This window comes from Temnothorax longispinosus, chromosome 5 (genome assembly GCF_030848805.1).
Source record: "Temnothorax longispinosus isolate EJ_2023e chromosome 5, Tlon_JGU_v1, whole genome shotgun sequence".
Classification (NCBI taxonomy): domain Eukaryota; kingdom Metazoa; phylum Arthropoda; class Insecta; order Hymenoptera; family Formicidae; genus Temnothorax; species Temnothorax longispinosus.
The window spans coordinates 2,467,566-2,484,324 of NC_092362.1; the positions used below are offsets into that span (position 1 = coordinate 2,467,566).

Below are 16,759 nucleotides of genomic sequence, written 5' to 3' on the forward strand. Positions count from 1 at the left end.
CACAGTATAATGTTCAATCATTATTTTTTTTAATAGTATTACTTTATTGATAGATTCGCAAAGAGACAAGTTACATAATAAATAAATGTCTGTTTTGCTAATATCTTATATTTTCAAGTTCAATAATTGCTGATATTGTATGATAATGTTTTGTCATTATATAAACACAATCTGATAATATAGTATGAAACAGATTAAGAGAGAGATGTAGCAAAATAAAACAATTATAATGGAATAGCCTCTTAATCAGAATGTGTTTTCCGTAGATTGCTTTATTTCGAGATAATGTCTATACAAGATGCAGATACATGTTATTTCGTCAGTATATAGGACAATCGCAAAAATATAACAAATTCTACAATAATCGCGTCAAAAGAAAATATAAGAAAAACTAATATCTCTATATTTCTACTCGATAAAAAGTATTCGCCGTGGGAGAATTAATTACATTGATACTTCTGATAAACATCTCCAACGCGGGAGAATTGATTACGCTTTGTGATGTTTCATTTTCAAATGATTGGTTAATTCGTATCGACGGTAGAACATTTTCATGCAGATTTTGCAACGCAACGTAGGCAGCTTGCCGCACTCCAGTCTTTGATGCCGGTACAGATTCTCCCTCCATTTATACCCCTTGCCGCACTCGCCGCATATATGCTCTTGCGGAAGCGTCAGTTGGCCACAATTTACGAACTGTGAAGATGTATTCGGATAGATAGCTTCCAGTTTAAATTTGTTATCCTCGTTCATCAGGTCGCCGTCTGGAATATCGAAAAGATTTCGTTACTCTCGCGCAATCGATGACGTTATAATATTAGTATAATCATGCAAATATTAAGGTCAAGTGAAATCAATTAGACATTCAGTAAACGAATCGATTAAATTAAATCAATTAACACTCATTCAAATGTATTGCAATGAGCATTAATTTTTACATTATGGATTTAATCTCCTAATAATTTACTTCTTTTATGAAGAAAATCAGTTGTTAAGTCGCATATGGACAAGATGTATACAATAGTATTTTAAATGAAATTTTTATTTCAATAATGTTTTATAATATTCGACTATTTGGATCGGTCTCTAAATGCTAATAAGTTTGTCTCTCTTAACGCTTAATGTATACAATATAAAAACATATTGATCGTATTAATAATCAATCATTCCATTGCGACATTCAAAAAGTCTTTCATGTAATCAAAATCGAAGTGTTCTAACTACATGTAGATTACACATACACGCACTGACACACACATCTTATCTAATTATTTATTAAATTTTCGTCGTGCATATACATAAAGCGTTAAGTGATCCCCAATCTCGAACCAGGCTTCTATATATGATTTTCTCCCAATTAACACTTTCGTCAAGCCAAGTTTCACACTCAGAAATCAATTTCGAGTGATACAATTGATACAAACAAATGCTTCAAAAGTTTTCCTTTACTTATGAAACTTTTTTAAGCAGAATTCGCACTTTTTTTGTTTGTTCATCCAGACTGATTGATGACGTATACTGGTTAATAGCTTGTACTCGTTACCGCATAAGCTACACGTGAAAATCTTACTGTATTCGGATTTTCTCTGTTCATTGAAAATATCGCAGAGTCGTAAAGTTTCTAAAGAATAAGTCATCCGCATCTTTAAAAAAATATCTATAAGAAAACAAGCATTAGTTGAGTCTTGACGATAAAATTGGTGTGAGCGGAAAAGCTGTAAATCAGTAGATCGTTTTGTGACGTTACTGATTACAAAAATATGGTGTTTTCAAATAAAAGAAGAAAAACGAAATAACGTAGATTTGAAGTGAGATAAAACAACTTTCTGCTAATTCGCTATATAATATAAGCCAAGTATATTATAATAAAGCAATATTAGAATTTAACGAAGTATTAAAGCATAGCACAGAGACAATTATATACAAAAGCCATTCAACAATTTTGTATGCGGATCTCAGAAATACCTAAATTAATGATTTTTAAATATCCCTTAGTGATGAGTAAATTAAAATCAATCATAAAAATTATATGCAAAATATTCATTATTAAAAATTATGTAAAGAATATTTACATAAAAGAATAATTTTTCATTTTAAATAGCAACAATATATTATGTATATATTTTCAACAAAATATTACGTTGTCAAAAATTATAAGGAAAAAAGATTGATCAACTTTTATGCTCCAAAAAAGCGTTTATTTATCATTGTACAATTAATTAAAACAAACAGGTAAGAATGATAATTTCGTTTCATATTTAGATTAGGATGTAAAAAACATATAGAGTATAAAAAATAATACTACTGGGATTGAGAACCGTGCTCTCTATGATCAAAATAAAGCTTATGAAAACAAATTAGATTGAATAATGCGGATAAGAATACGGCACAAAACAGATAAGTAATGATTGGGAACTTAAAGTTGGGAAATTGTTATTTCGCTGACAGTCATAGTTGATTTTTGATTAAAATTTTTGTGTTAATCGCAAAACCATTGTATTCGCAAATCATAAAAAATAATAAATGATATAATTTATGATAAATTAAAACATTAATGAGTGTGTGTTTGAACAATTTTATGTTCTCCATATGTATAATACGTACAGGTTACGCGTTAATGCATCGAGTTATTACCAGAATTTTATTGTATAATAAAAAATAGGAAGTATATATTTGCAACATTCATTCATTCGCGAAGCGAATTGGATAGCATGGACGATATCGTCTGTGTCAAAATAACAATATTCGTTTGGCTTGGATTAACAGTTGACTATATATTATGTATGACTATTTTTATGACTAAACTCCACAAATGATAAAAGATTAAATACATTATGGCTGTATCGCCTGTATCATAAATATGTGTCGAAATATATACGTAACAAACGTTTCTCGCAAAACGGTCATTTATCTTACGAATTCAGACGTGTAAATCCGTATATCCATTCTTAATTATAATATTCATTAATAGAGAAATATGATAAAAGTTTTATTATGTAGACTAAACGAAAGAGATTTTCGCGTGTAGAAGTAAAAATACCGGAGCGTTTGTGAGAATTTAAAGGGCACCTCTTCTCGCATTTTTATTCGATTCGACTTTTGAAATTTAAACTCATATCTTTTAAAATTATTATTTTACTCTTCTAGTAAAGTTAAGATATAACATTTGCAATTTGTCTTGGGATATACGTTCATCTTACATTATAATAGTAAATAAGTATCTGTTTTGCATGAAATTGCTTGCATTTTTAATTACAGTTATTTCGAAAGTACATCGCGTCGATGAAAAATATTTCCACCAGTTCCATGGATCACTCTAGATAATTTGTTGATCATCGTCTTCACTTCGTAATCAATCTCGCTCTCGTTCTCCCTTCGTCGTTGATTAACGCGGCCTTTAATCGTAATCCTTCTTCTGTATCGTCTGATTCATTCTCCTCTCGCAGCCGACGATGTGGGCGTTTAAGACGAATCTGTGCTTGAATCTGCGGCCGCAGATAGGGCATACCTCGCAGGGCACGACACCGCATTCAAGTCGCTTGTGACGGCTTAACGAAGTCGTAGCCTTGTACATTTTCCCGCACCTGTTGCACACGTACTTGGCCTCGCCCGGGCTCTTCTTTCGGGCGTCTCTGGGCATCTTGTACGATGATCCACTCGCTCCACGTGGGCTCCACTCGCTTTCGTCCTGCAGCAGCATCTGCGCCAGAAGACCTGCAACGAGAGGACAATGTGGTTAGACAATTTGTTTGCAATTTGTTTGACGCTACGTCGTAATCGCAATGCTCCCCCGAACCGGAAATAGAGATCGAATCAAAATGACTTTAGCTAAAAATATGGATAGACCAACCGAACTACGATTTCTTTCATCTTTAATGAATTTCTGATAATGTAAAGTCAATTAAAGATCCAGAGGTTATACGCAGTTTCGGTCATCAATTTCTTTCTGCAGCCTGATTAAAAATAATTTCAAGAACTGCGAAAGTAATCCAGGAGAACACAATTTGCGGAGAGTAACTTACACACAATTACGGAAATTTTGTTTTGTCATTGAAAAATGTAAAATAGATAGGAAGATTAGAGCACAGTATATAACCATATTCAATAGCGACATTGAGCGTCGGCACACTCGCCGCCATCGTCTGGATGGTACGAACGTACAAGAGAGAAAGAGAGCGAAGTATCTTTCTCTTTGTTATACATACAGGCCGCCATATCCCTAAATGTACGGAATTGGAACTCACTAAAAACGTTCAGTGTCGCTAGTGGGTATGATTATACTGTGATTAGAGTGTAACTATATCCTCTAAAATAAAAAAAAATGGAACAAAATAAACTTATAAAATATCAAGAATTACGGCGGATTATCATCGGCAATTTATTCATTATGAGTATTTAATGAATGATTAATGATTAATCCATTTCATCACTTCATCCATTATATTGCCAGTGTCTGGTAAGCATTGCAGTGATTAAGTTCGTGCAGTTAGGGAGTTCCACTTCCGACCGGAAAAGTTTTGATCAGAGTATTGCTAAAATTTAATTTACATAAGCTATAAAGGAATGTCATTGATGGAAGTGCGATGATGCAGAAGAGATAAATTACGAAAGAAGAGGGGAGAAGAAAATAAGGTGAAGGTGAGATAAAAAAAAGAGTAAGGCATGCTGATGCGGATTTTTATGCAAAGTAGAATTCGTCATTTGTTATTATGTTTATATATTATTTATTTAAAACGTCAAGGGAAGGAATAATTTATCAAACGTAATTAACATATGAAATTTTATTACAACATTATTGATAAATAGATTTTTGGTTTATTTATTAATGTAAATGTACATTTAGCTTCGTATTGTGTGAATTCAGTTTTAATTTATACAACAAGAAATGAAAACTATTTTTTTAAATAGTTTATTGTATTGTTTAAAAACAGTGGCCACGTTCAGTAGAACGTTTATTTTGCAACTGTTGGACGTTTTCTGAGCTCAAATTGGATTATTCCTCTAGATCTAAAAGAATAATCCAATCTGAACTAAAAAAACTTCCAACAGTTGCAAAATAAACGTTCTGCTGAAACCAGCCAGTGTTTGCATATCATTTATACGTTTGTATAAAGATATTACATATAATGGAACTACAAACGCTTTTTCTTTCTTGAAGTCTTTGATTTTTAAATAATTGTATATACATTCTAATCAAAAAAGAAATCTATCTGAAACGGCAAACGTTTATTATTTGATTCTTGGTATCCTACCCTAATAAATAAAAATCTAGTAAATTCTTTATCTGGTCTGCGTCAAAAACACATAAAAATCCAACATATATATGTATACGTTTTAAGTCTAAAGAAATATACGATATCGATCGTACGTGACAAACAAGATTTATTATATTATAAAGTCTAAAAATCTGTTCTTATGTAAAATAAGAGACTTGCTTGAATGAATCATTGCATTTTAATACAACATATTACAGATACATTGCATCTTGATAACCGTAGCATAACTCATAATTGCTTTCTGTATAATAAGAAATTCTCTTTAACAATATAAATAAAAATTCTTTAAGCTTAGGATTCTTTTAGAAATAAGCAAGTTGTATTTAACAAATACATAATATTTTCTTGAATCAGTTTGATATTACACAGTGACAGCAAATTGTCAGCATTACGAACTTAATAATAGGATTTTGGAAAGTCCTAATCATGAAAAATATTAGTTTCAAAATAAATTTTCTTTTTCGCTTTCAATCGTCATTCCGTGATTTAATGACATAGGATTAATTCGAATTACAACCTTGGAATAATGCTGTAATACGTCGAAATTGCACTGACCGATTAGCGCTAACATTAATTAATAAATAATAATTTTTGAAACAACATAATAATCTAGAAAAAAATCACTCGAGATTTAATTAACGCAGTTTGCCAATAGGTACAATTCTGTCTAGGCAAGCATTAAATATCTCTCGTATACATAGAAACAAAATAACTTTCCATTCTCTTCGCAAATTATAACACAGCCGTCATATCGAGAGAGTCGTATCGATTCATCTAAAACATTTCTTTCGAAGCTGTCTTTTTCTTGCAGGACACCAAATGGTGAGTTAGCATGAATTTATACGTGAATTTCTTGCCACACATCAGGCATTCGTGCTTGGGCTCAATGCCGCACTCCAATCTCTGATGTCTTCGCAAGGACGTTTCCAATTGATAACTCTTGGTGCATCTCGTGCATTTGTAGATCATCGGCTTCTTCGCGTACTGCAGCTTCTCTATCTTCTTCACGATCAGTCTCGGGACTGAAAAGTAAAACAGAAAAGCGTAGAAGATTAAATCGGCAGCGATGTAAAATAAGGAACATTTACGGTTGTTTTATGGCTAACTGGCTGCCGCACTGACAATGAAAGCAGACAAATAAAAAAAAGAGTTTGAGCCTTTTAACTTTACTGCAGAAGTTTCAGTAAGATGTACTTAAGTTTATTTGCTTGAAACATTGCGGGAGAAAAAAATATGATAGATATTTAATATAGTTTTAATTTATTTAAGAATTTAAGAATATCCATGTATGAAAGTATGCATTAGTGACAAAATATAATTTGTCTAATTTTACAAATAAAATGCTAACTATCTTTTTCGTACCTACAAGTTACTCTTTTCGCGAATAATATCTCAATAATATTAATAAACATTGTAATTAAAAAAATGCTTATATTTTAAATGAAATAATACTTTTTACTTTTAGATAACTGCATATACTGTGTGTATATGACTATAGTTATTTACTGTAATGTCAGATTTATAGTTTACGAGTGATATGCATTTTTCATTGTGTCTGGGAGAAAAACTTAACCATTGAAACAAATTTCAGGATTATAGGGAGTTTATTTCGTTTTGTTAGATACAAAGTGTAGCAAATATTTATTTCTTCACATAATAAAAATAAAGCTAACACGCTCCGTTTAAGTTTGAGAGCCGTTTTGATCGACGACGAGCTGTTAGTTCAATTTGTCAAATTGTGTATGCATATCATATGTCTTTGCAAATCATACTTCCGTCTGAAGGCTTTAGAGCATATTGAACAGATAAATTTGCGTTCCTTCAAGCATTCTCTGCGTAGTAGATGAACGTTTTGGCAAGTTCTTCCGCAATCCGGGCAAATCACCAGAGCCGCCATCGTACATTCGAAGTTTAATTTCTTGTTGTTCTCGTTCCCTGAAAGTGACAGTGACTTCCGGTTAGTAAGACTTTCAAACGACAAATGCAAATATAGGGTAAACTCGGGTAAGATGGCCATACAGGAAAGATGGCCAACTCATGTTCATTCGATGTTTCATGGCGAGCTAATAGATTGAAAGAACATAGGTTGGCCATCTTTTCCCTATCCCCATCTTACCCGAGTTTACCCTACGCGATCAATATAGAAGAATAGGGCCGATATCACAGTCTCCGATTAACGTAATCTTCCGATTAAACTCACTCTGCATCTTTTTCTAACTGTCCCCCTAGAAAGAAACGAAGAGTGAGTTTAATTGGAGGATCACCTTAATCGGAGACTATGATATCGGCCCATAGAGATTTTAGCGCAATTATCAATTATTAATGAATTTGATTGTAAATTTGCGAATTGAATACCTGTATCGTATAAATAGGATAAATATAGAAACATAATAATTTTAGACATTTGTGTTCTCAAAATAATTCTCAAAATGCATTCTATTTACAGAATGCTAAAATATATCGTAAATAAAGCCCATTTTAGACAATCTATAATTCACGTTAGATTTATTCACGTCAGAATACAATTCTATTTATAATTTGTGATGGCCTGTACTTTTATGTATGTGTTTAATTTAATATACAGTATATATATGTGTATTCTTATTCTTCAAAAATTTTTCGTATTACACGGAAAAAAAGTACAAATAGAATTCCACATTCTGGCATAAATTATAAATCGTCTAAAATAAGATTGAGAGAAAGAACATAAATTCTGGAAAATAAATCAAATCTTATAACGCATATCCACATACGCATATGCGAATAACTGTAATAAACAAATATATTATCATAAAAATTGGCTGTAGGATATATAAAGGAAAAAAAGATTTTTGCACACACGAAATATTTTTGAAATATTTTATTTACACTGTTTTACGCTGCTCAAGTGCATGTCCACTTTTTATAATTTCAATTATATAAACTGTCTCAGAAAGCAAACATGAATATTATTTGCAATTACATTTTCGACAGTATTGCGATTTTATATTTCGTATTTTTAGATTAGTTTTCGTATTTACAAGAGAATATTCCGATTTAAGTAATGACAGGAAGATTAATAACGAAAAAATTACAGGAACAATTATATTAAAAAAAAATCGAAAAAGCGCCGTACGTTCTTCGTTATTTATTAATTACAATGTTATCAAATATGTATAAATGAAGTATATGTATGTAAAAACGAATCACTGAATAGTACTTTAATTATTTTGGAGATTAATTAGACTGAATTAAAAATCCTAATTAAAAAAAAATTGAAGATATAGTATTTTTCATTTATACTGATTAAAATTGATATCGCGTAAAGTTTGCGCGTACAGGTTCATAACTATGTTTATTTATATGTCGATTTCTTTTCTATTATCTTTTATAAATAATAATATCGATTTTTACATCTCAGCTGATTTTATTTTTCGCTTTCTTTTATGCAGCAACCAATTATTTAGCTGACATTAATATAACAGTAGCAAATTTTAACTGCGTTACACGCAAATAATGTAATTCTTTTTTAATGATTAACATAATCATTCTTGAATAATGAATTCAAATGATTAATCGCTCCATTTCAAAAGATATATTAAATGAAATATTAAATCTAAATTTTAAAAGTAATGCATTTTTCGATCACGATAAAAATAAATTAGAGAGATGTAGATATTAAATTAAACATTAAATTTAAATTTAAAGAGTAATACTTTTTCGGTCAGGATACGAGTGAATTTTACTCTTTAATTAACGTACGATACGTTAAACTTTGCGACAGTAGTCCGTTGATGGAAATTAATCTGAAACGCGCGATATTTAGCGTGAATATATTTTAAAAAGTGCCGTTACGCGCCGAAATTACCGAACAGCGCGCCGAGTGTGTACAAAAAAAGTTGCCGCGCCCCGCGGCCGTGTCGCCCTCCCCCGGCCACCCCGCGCCGCGCCGCTACGCACTCATCATTCGCACAACGACGCTCGAGCGGAGAGGCAGAGGTGAGAGGCGCGTGCCGCTCTGAGTGTGGTAATATTATTCCCGTTTCAAACACGATCGTTCCCTGTTCCCTGTTAACTAGCATTTAGCGATCCGCGTAATTGACCGACTCTCTCAATTGATAAGACGTACACCGACTCTTTAAGAGACATATTCCGCGTGATTTATTCGAAGATAGAAATCGTAGCGACACGGGGAGCCGGCGACCCCGGGGAATCATACACTCACTTTCATTTACGGGGGACTTTTATTTCTTTATTTCGACGAGTGCATGGATTCGAACACACATGCGTGCACGAATAAATATCGAGTTTATGTCGTCGGCGCGAGTTGAGTCTCTCGCCGCGCCGAGACGAGATTGAGATAAGTACCGTCTTTTTTCGAAACGAGAGCACGGCAGTCGTGTATGAATCGTCTGGCGATTAACCTATTGTTAGTGATTTTCGAATGGAGGGAAGCCGCGATGATTAGTTAGATATATATATCCCACGACTTGAACTTCGCGTCGAGACGAATGAGATGTCGACGCCGCGCCGTCTCCTTTCGAGAGCACGGAGGGATGTATGAATTGTCTAGTAATTGTCTAGTGATTTTCGAACGAAAGACGCCATGATGTATGTACGTACTGATCGTTTAATTGCTCTCGCGTACCGCGTACTTCGCGAGCTTTGCCGTTCCAAACGGATACGATAGAAGGTGCAGTATAGAATTTCGGCTGTACATTTCGAAAGGTTTCAACGATTTTCGCTTTAAATTGGACATTGACGCGATCTTATTACATCGTGCGGTATATCAGGATGAAACTTTCAGAGATTCGCGAGATTTCCGTGAGTACGGGATCGACAGGGTCGAAACAGAGATCGGAATGCTGGGTTAGTCTACCTTTTAAAAAAAGTAATAAAAGAAGCTTACAGTTTCGCGCGCGATCGTTTTTTTTCCACGTCATCCCTTCGTGAGCGGATTTTTACGTCAGGCTCGAGTGTCGTTAGTATTGCGCGTATTGGATTTCAACATCGGGAGTGTCGTTTAAAGTCGCGAGTCGAATTTTAACGTCGGGAGTGTCGTTTAAAGAGTAACTGCGCGTCGTAATTAAATGTGCAAGCATTTCTCGCGAGTGCAACGAACAAATCTGAGAGGAGGGAGAGGCCTGGGAGAGGCATCGGGCGACGACGGAGCAACCACGGGGTAACAATCTATTATTTGTTACCTATAAAATTGGTCGTTTATAATTATTTAATGCAACGATTATTTTTCGGATTATTAAACTTTGTGGACGCTGCTATAATTTGAATTTTGTGGTCGTGTGTTACAGATTGGAACCTAGGTACAACTCCGTTGCTGTGCGTCGTAATTAATTGTGTATTTCTCGCGAGTGAGTGCAAGAAGAAATCTGAGAGGAGGGAGAGGCCTGGGAGAGGCATCGGGCAACAGCGGAGCAACCATGGGGTGAGTATCTGTTATTTGTTATCCATGGAATTGATCATTTATAATTATTTAACGCATGCAACAATTACTTTTCGGAATATTAAACTTTGTGGACGCTGCTATAATTTGAATCTTGTGTTCGTGTGTTACAGATTGCAACGTAGGTTTCAACGTATAGTTACAACTCCGCTGCTACACGTCGTATTGGTGAGTGAGAAATTATATTTTATTTCAATGTGACGTAATGGATCTGTGAGAATTCATTTATATGCCAGATATATATTGCGTGTGGATGTAATAGACATATGTATCAAATAAGATTATAATTACAAATGATGAATATCACCGATCCCTTGCTTCGAAATGGATGGGTTAAAATAGATTAGTGGACAGATTTAACCTTGGAATATTTGCAACCGTTTATCAAAAACTGTGTGTATAAAAATAGCATAAATAAGCGAAGCTCGAAATAGATTAGTAATCATTGAACGGTTCGATTATTTATTGATAATTTTAGTACCTTATTATGCATCAGAATAATGATTACGAGTTACGCAAATTGTTTGAAATTTGTGTTATTAAATTGCGAATTAAATTCGCAGAGGTATGTAAATAAATAAAGAAAGATAGGGAAATATCTCATGCTATATGCTCAGTAAAAAATGACGAGCAGTAGTAGAGTGATCTTTACAAAACAGAAATTTTCCCTGAAGTTGATAGAGATATTATTATTGCTTAAATTTTTTAGCAGGGACAAAATTTCCAAAAAACGCAATCAAATAGAACATCATGGGGAAGTGATTATTAATATCAGTTTCAGTAAATTGTAATTAAAAATATATTTTCTCTTATTATTGTAATTAAAAATTTTTTATTAGTTAGACAAATCATGAAGAATAAGAAAAACAAAAGACAAAGGAATAAAAATAAAAATAAGATGCAGATATCTTTGGAATGCTAATAATTTTACTTTCCATGATGTTCACATTTCATGAAGATAGCAGAGAAAAAAGGTAAGAAAGAAAAGAGAAAAGAGAAGATTATATACAAATATTGATAATAAAACTAAATTAATATGCGTTATTTCATTTTCTTCTTTACTCTAACTTAAATATTTTTTTAATAGAATTCGAAGTCTCAGGTTGCTTCTCTCTTTCCAAGGTTAAATATTAATATGGAATAAAAAAAACAATATTCATAGATTTAACAAATGCACATATATTGCAAGTAAAAACACCAAAAGATATGGCAGGATCATATAGTGCATTCTAATTTATTTTGTAAAAAAGACGATAATTAAATTGTATGTATTCTTCTAATGCCAATTTTTTGTTCTAATCTTTCGTAACCCATCCATCCATTTATCGATAATTTATATATATAAATATATATAATTATATATATAAATACAGGTTTGAAACGTGCAAACTTTATGCGATATCGCCAATGAATTTTGATCATTTATAAGTCGAAGATTATTGTGATCTTCGATATTCGCGTATTGGGATTTTCTAATTAATCTCTAAAATAAGCTATTAAAATATTATATGACGTCTAAACGCTTCTCCCGTATATATTTTATGATAAAAATATTTTGTACTATAATAAAATCTACGAAAAATTTAGGGAAAATAATCACAAAACGAACAGGTCGGGTGATCTTAGAACGCGGCCGTCTTAAAAAATGTAATCAGTAAGAACTAATAAAGAACTAATAAAGAGTGCATTCTCGGGTTAAAGTAGCACGAGAGAAGATTATAGGAACATCATTCTTTGATAGCGCGTATTGATCACTTCACAATTCATCGAACAGTTCGTAGGTCGGTTATACATTAATATAATGAATCAGTCTGGCGTGCGACTGCCACCGGTGCTTGTGCTTGAATTTCCTTCCGCAGATCGGACACTCGAAGGTGGGATCTTTCCCGCATTCGACCCGCTGGTGTTTCTTCAATGAGTCCCGCCACATGTATCGTTTGCCGCATCGGTAGCAGGGCCAGGATTTCCGATTAGATTTCCAGGAAGACGCTGAAACGAAAGATTATCGGTGATCGTTAAGCTGTTCTCTCGACTCGCGTTTCTCGATCGCAACATTGAAAGCGCGCGATTTAATGCGTCTTGCAGGTGTTGCAGGAACTAATCTTAAATAATTATGATAAATAATCATTGTTCTTACACGTCGCTCTCTCGCATAAGTTGTTAGAATTGGGATCTTTCTTCTCTGATACGTGATATATGTATCCAATACTTTGATATTTGACATCCTGTATCGAGTATTGTCGCATAATACAAGAGATTGCTCGTGTAGGAAAGAATATATTCTATAGAGAAGAATCGCACTATAAACTATTGTGCATACAAAAAAATTCTCAAAAGAAATTTGTTTAAGAAATGAGGAAACAAAATTTTATTATATTGTATTACAAATAACATGACAAGAATGAATTGCGGCGTTTAGCAGAGCCGTACAGTTGGCCACATAAAAATAATTTGTTCCTAATAACGAAAAAAAATATTAATATGCGCTATCACAATCACGACAAGTTTACTACTTAACTAAAAATATATATAAAAAAAATATGTAAGCTTATATGCGTATAAGAGATTAACACATTACACACAAAATCGAAATAAAAAATATTTATCAAATAACTCTATAATCCAAGAACGTCAGCCTAACGTTGAATTTAATATTCATTGCATTGCAGAATTTATTGCGTACGATTGTAAAACTTATGTACCCCGTCACCTGGTAGAACGATTTAAAGAGAATACGGGTTTATATATTAAATTTTCGTGTTCATTCGCATATGTACATAAAGTTTTTCGATCTGGCCACAACTCTATCTTCGCACACTTGAATACTCGGTCACTTGCGTAGGCCGAGTCCTGCATTCGGAAATCACGTCAGAATGATACACAAACAGGTGTTCCTTGAGTCTGTCCCGCCTGTAGAACTTCTTTGCGCAGAAATCACAACTGATTTTCGCTTCCTTGTTACCGCACTGCAATTGATGACGACGTAAACTGCTTATCCACGAATATGCGTTACCACATAAATTGCATATAAGAATCTGACGTTCATTCGAATAGTCCGCATTCGTTGGAAACGTCACGGAGTCGTTGAAGCCTCTCGCTTTTAAAGAGTCGTCCGTATCTCTGAACTCATGGGAAGTTATGCTCCATACCTTGCTCACCGCGAGTCCTGCACATAAAAGTTCGTGTGAGCGAAAATATTGTAAATCAGCGAAATCATATTCGTTTCGCGAAATTGTTAATTACACACGGTGGTCTCGGGTGAAAGAAAAACAACGCAGATTTGAATTTAAATTAAAGATCTTTATATTAGCTATACTCATTATATGATAAATGGATTACATCATACTTGAATTTAATCTTAATGAATTAGTTCACTGAGGATGATCGATATAAAAGGATCTCAAAGTCAAAATCAGAGGAGTCTGTTATGTGCACAGGGAATCGAATTGGAAAAATGGAACCATTAGAAGTATAAAAGTGAGAAATATTATTATCTTATCGCACATCCGTGCTTTGGCTCGTACTGGCTTTAAATATCGAATTCAGATTTTGCTCATGAACGAACCAATCTGATCATTCTGAATTTAATTTTATTCATTTATTTCGTGCTGAAGTTTTTAGGATTTCACAGCAAAGATCATTGTAAAATACTATTTTTTATTTGGAACTTTAGGAATTATGTGCGTTAGGAGATTAACAAATCACATACAAATTCGAAATCAAAAAAATACTTTATCGATTCTCCAAATACTGATCTATACATAAGCCTAACTGTTAAATCTAGTATCAATTTAACTGCAAAATGTATTGGCATTGTAAAATTCGCTGATTTCATTATTAGAAAATATAGATTCGTTTAAAGCTGCACTCTCTTTCTTAATCACTAGGTGTCGTACGAATTTAATCAAGTTTGCCGATACATTTCTGCGTTTCTTCCTTGGCGTTTCGCTGAAAAATATCGCACGGTGCTTTTTTCGCAAAAGCTTGTTTGCAAATTAAATCGAAGTAACGATCAAGTCGTTAAACAACATGCATACATAATCCCTTATGTACAAAATGGCTCTCGCGTTACAATTTAATGCTGTGCATGCATTTCGCGTGCGACTGCCAGCGATGCTTATGCTTGAACTTCCTGCCGCAGACGGGACACTTGAAGGCCGGCTCTTTGCCGCATTCCACCCGTATGTGGTTCTTTAGGGAGCCGCGCCACAGGTAACGCTTACCACACTGGAAGCAGACCCACGCCTTCCGGAAGTAGACTGAAAAAAAACAAGAAAAATCGTCGTGGTATTTAGTGCCGAAAGTCAAATGTTGTAATCTTTTGCGCTACCAAATCACTCTTCCCTCCCCCTCGCTAAACGTCGCGTTTAACTCGGAACGATATTAGCACGACCGTGATGTGTTACGGTCGTAATCACGTCTATTATGAATCGAGTTTTCTGTGAATGAAAGCGTATTAAGCCGAAAAAAAGTTGCACATGTATTACGGACGTTCATTCTTTAATCGAGTCTTTCGCTAAAGCTCTTGTTGTCGCAACTTATATTTAATCCATGTAATGCATTCCGTAATTCCAAAATTCATACTGAAGCGCTACAAGGGAAGGGGGATCTAATGTTAAAATTATTCTCTTCACGTACAAATTAATTTTGCACGTTTCTAACTTTCCATGTAAGTGGGGAGAAAGAGAGGAGGGGGTGGGGAATATATAATTATACATATGCTCACAATTTTCACCGAATTATTACGAGAAATGGAAAAGACATAATTAGCGAGCTTTTATTTTACGATAATATGATAAGATAGATCTGTTAGGAATGCTTTTTAAGAATTCATGGTGTGAGCATCATGGAATTTACAATTAGTACAAAATAACTTTTGCTAGCGAAATAGAACTGAACTTTATTAATGTTAACAGTATACGATACAAATAACGTTTACAAATGTTGACGATATACAAAGGACACTCTTGAGTCAATAATTTCTGTTGCAATTAAATCGTTATCATGACCGTAAAGCGTGTACATTCGACGTCAGATGCGACTGTAATCTGTGTTTGTACTTGAACCTCCTGCCGCAAAGAACACAGCTGAATTTGGGCTCCTGGCCGCACAGCCGTAGATGAGTGTACATCGAAGACTTTCGGGCGTAGATCTTGCCGCAAAGTTTGCATGGGAACATTATGGCGAATGAACTTGAGCCATCTGAAAAACAGATTGGAATAAGGAGGGGCTATGTGAGTCAGTTAAAGAAAAAGTTGGATAAAAAATTTTCAAGACAGGGAGAAGCTTTTCAATTTACAAGGTAGGGAGGGGCTTTTTAGCTTTTGTCTTGAAAATTTTTTATCCGATTTTTTCCTTACTAATTCAAATAGCCCTTCCTTATACGCTATAAATAGTGTGTGTGTGTACATTCTAGAGCGCGTTCTATAATAAACCATCATGTCGATGTCCCTCATACATTCCGCGATGAAAAAACAATGCATACCATAAATTCGATAGTATTAGAATTCACGATTTAATAGTCCTTTCGAAAGAGATTAAACGATTTGACAGATTAACAGGGTTCATGCGATAATTTTATCGGAATTAACAGAAAATAATTAACATATCTTATAATCTTATCTCGTTGCTAATAAGCAGGAGTTGTAGTTGTTTTTGATCATTTTAAGATAACATATATTCTTTCTTATTAAGATTTTTTTACATCAACTGCATTTCAACTGCAATATTTTGCAGCTGATGTGAAAATTTTAATAAAAATATATGTTCTGCATAAATAAAAACAAATATAGTATACATACATAAACTTTATTTGTGTAAAAATATTTCTTATTATTATTGTAGAAACTGCCATAACAGTATACTATATAATACTATATACCATAGCAAATCCAAAAAGATAATATAATGTAATAAATATTTCCATATTTTGTGAATGTTTTACGATACATTGCGTTGATATTTCTAAAAGTACATATTTTACATCCGACAATATCGTAAAAAAACGAAAAGTCAATATGATCATAAAAAAAAAAGATCATTA

At 33.5% G+C, this 16,759-nt stretch overlaps 1 protein-coding gene and 1 long non-coding RNA gene across 2 annotated transcripts; both read right to left on the minus strand.

The window, feature by feature from the left end:
- Positions 1–252: 252 nt before the first annotated feature.
- LOC139812911 (uncharacterized) lies at positions 253–12,502 on the minus strand. Its single transcript, XR_011731974.1, has 2 exons — positions 3,585–12,502; positions 253–764 (listed from the first exon to the last, which is right to left on the minus strand). It is a non-coding gene; the product is annotated as an uncharacterized lncRNA (long non-coding RNA).
- LOC139812818 (uncharacterized) lies at positions 12,503–15,895 on the minus strand. The gene is made up of 5 exons (XM_071777913.1): positions 15,740–15,895; positions 15,089–15,155; positions 14,940–14,975; positions 13,535–13,882; positions 12,503–12,705 (listed from the first exon to the last, which is right to left on the minus strand). Exons 1-5 carry the CDS (start codon positions 15,893–15,895, stop codon positions 12,503–12,505), a joined length of 810 nt encoding a protein of 269 aa, XP_071634014.1.
- Between the last annotated feature and the right edge of the window lie 864 nt (positions 15,896–16,759).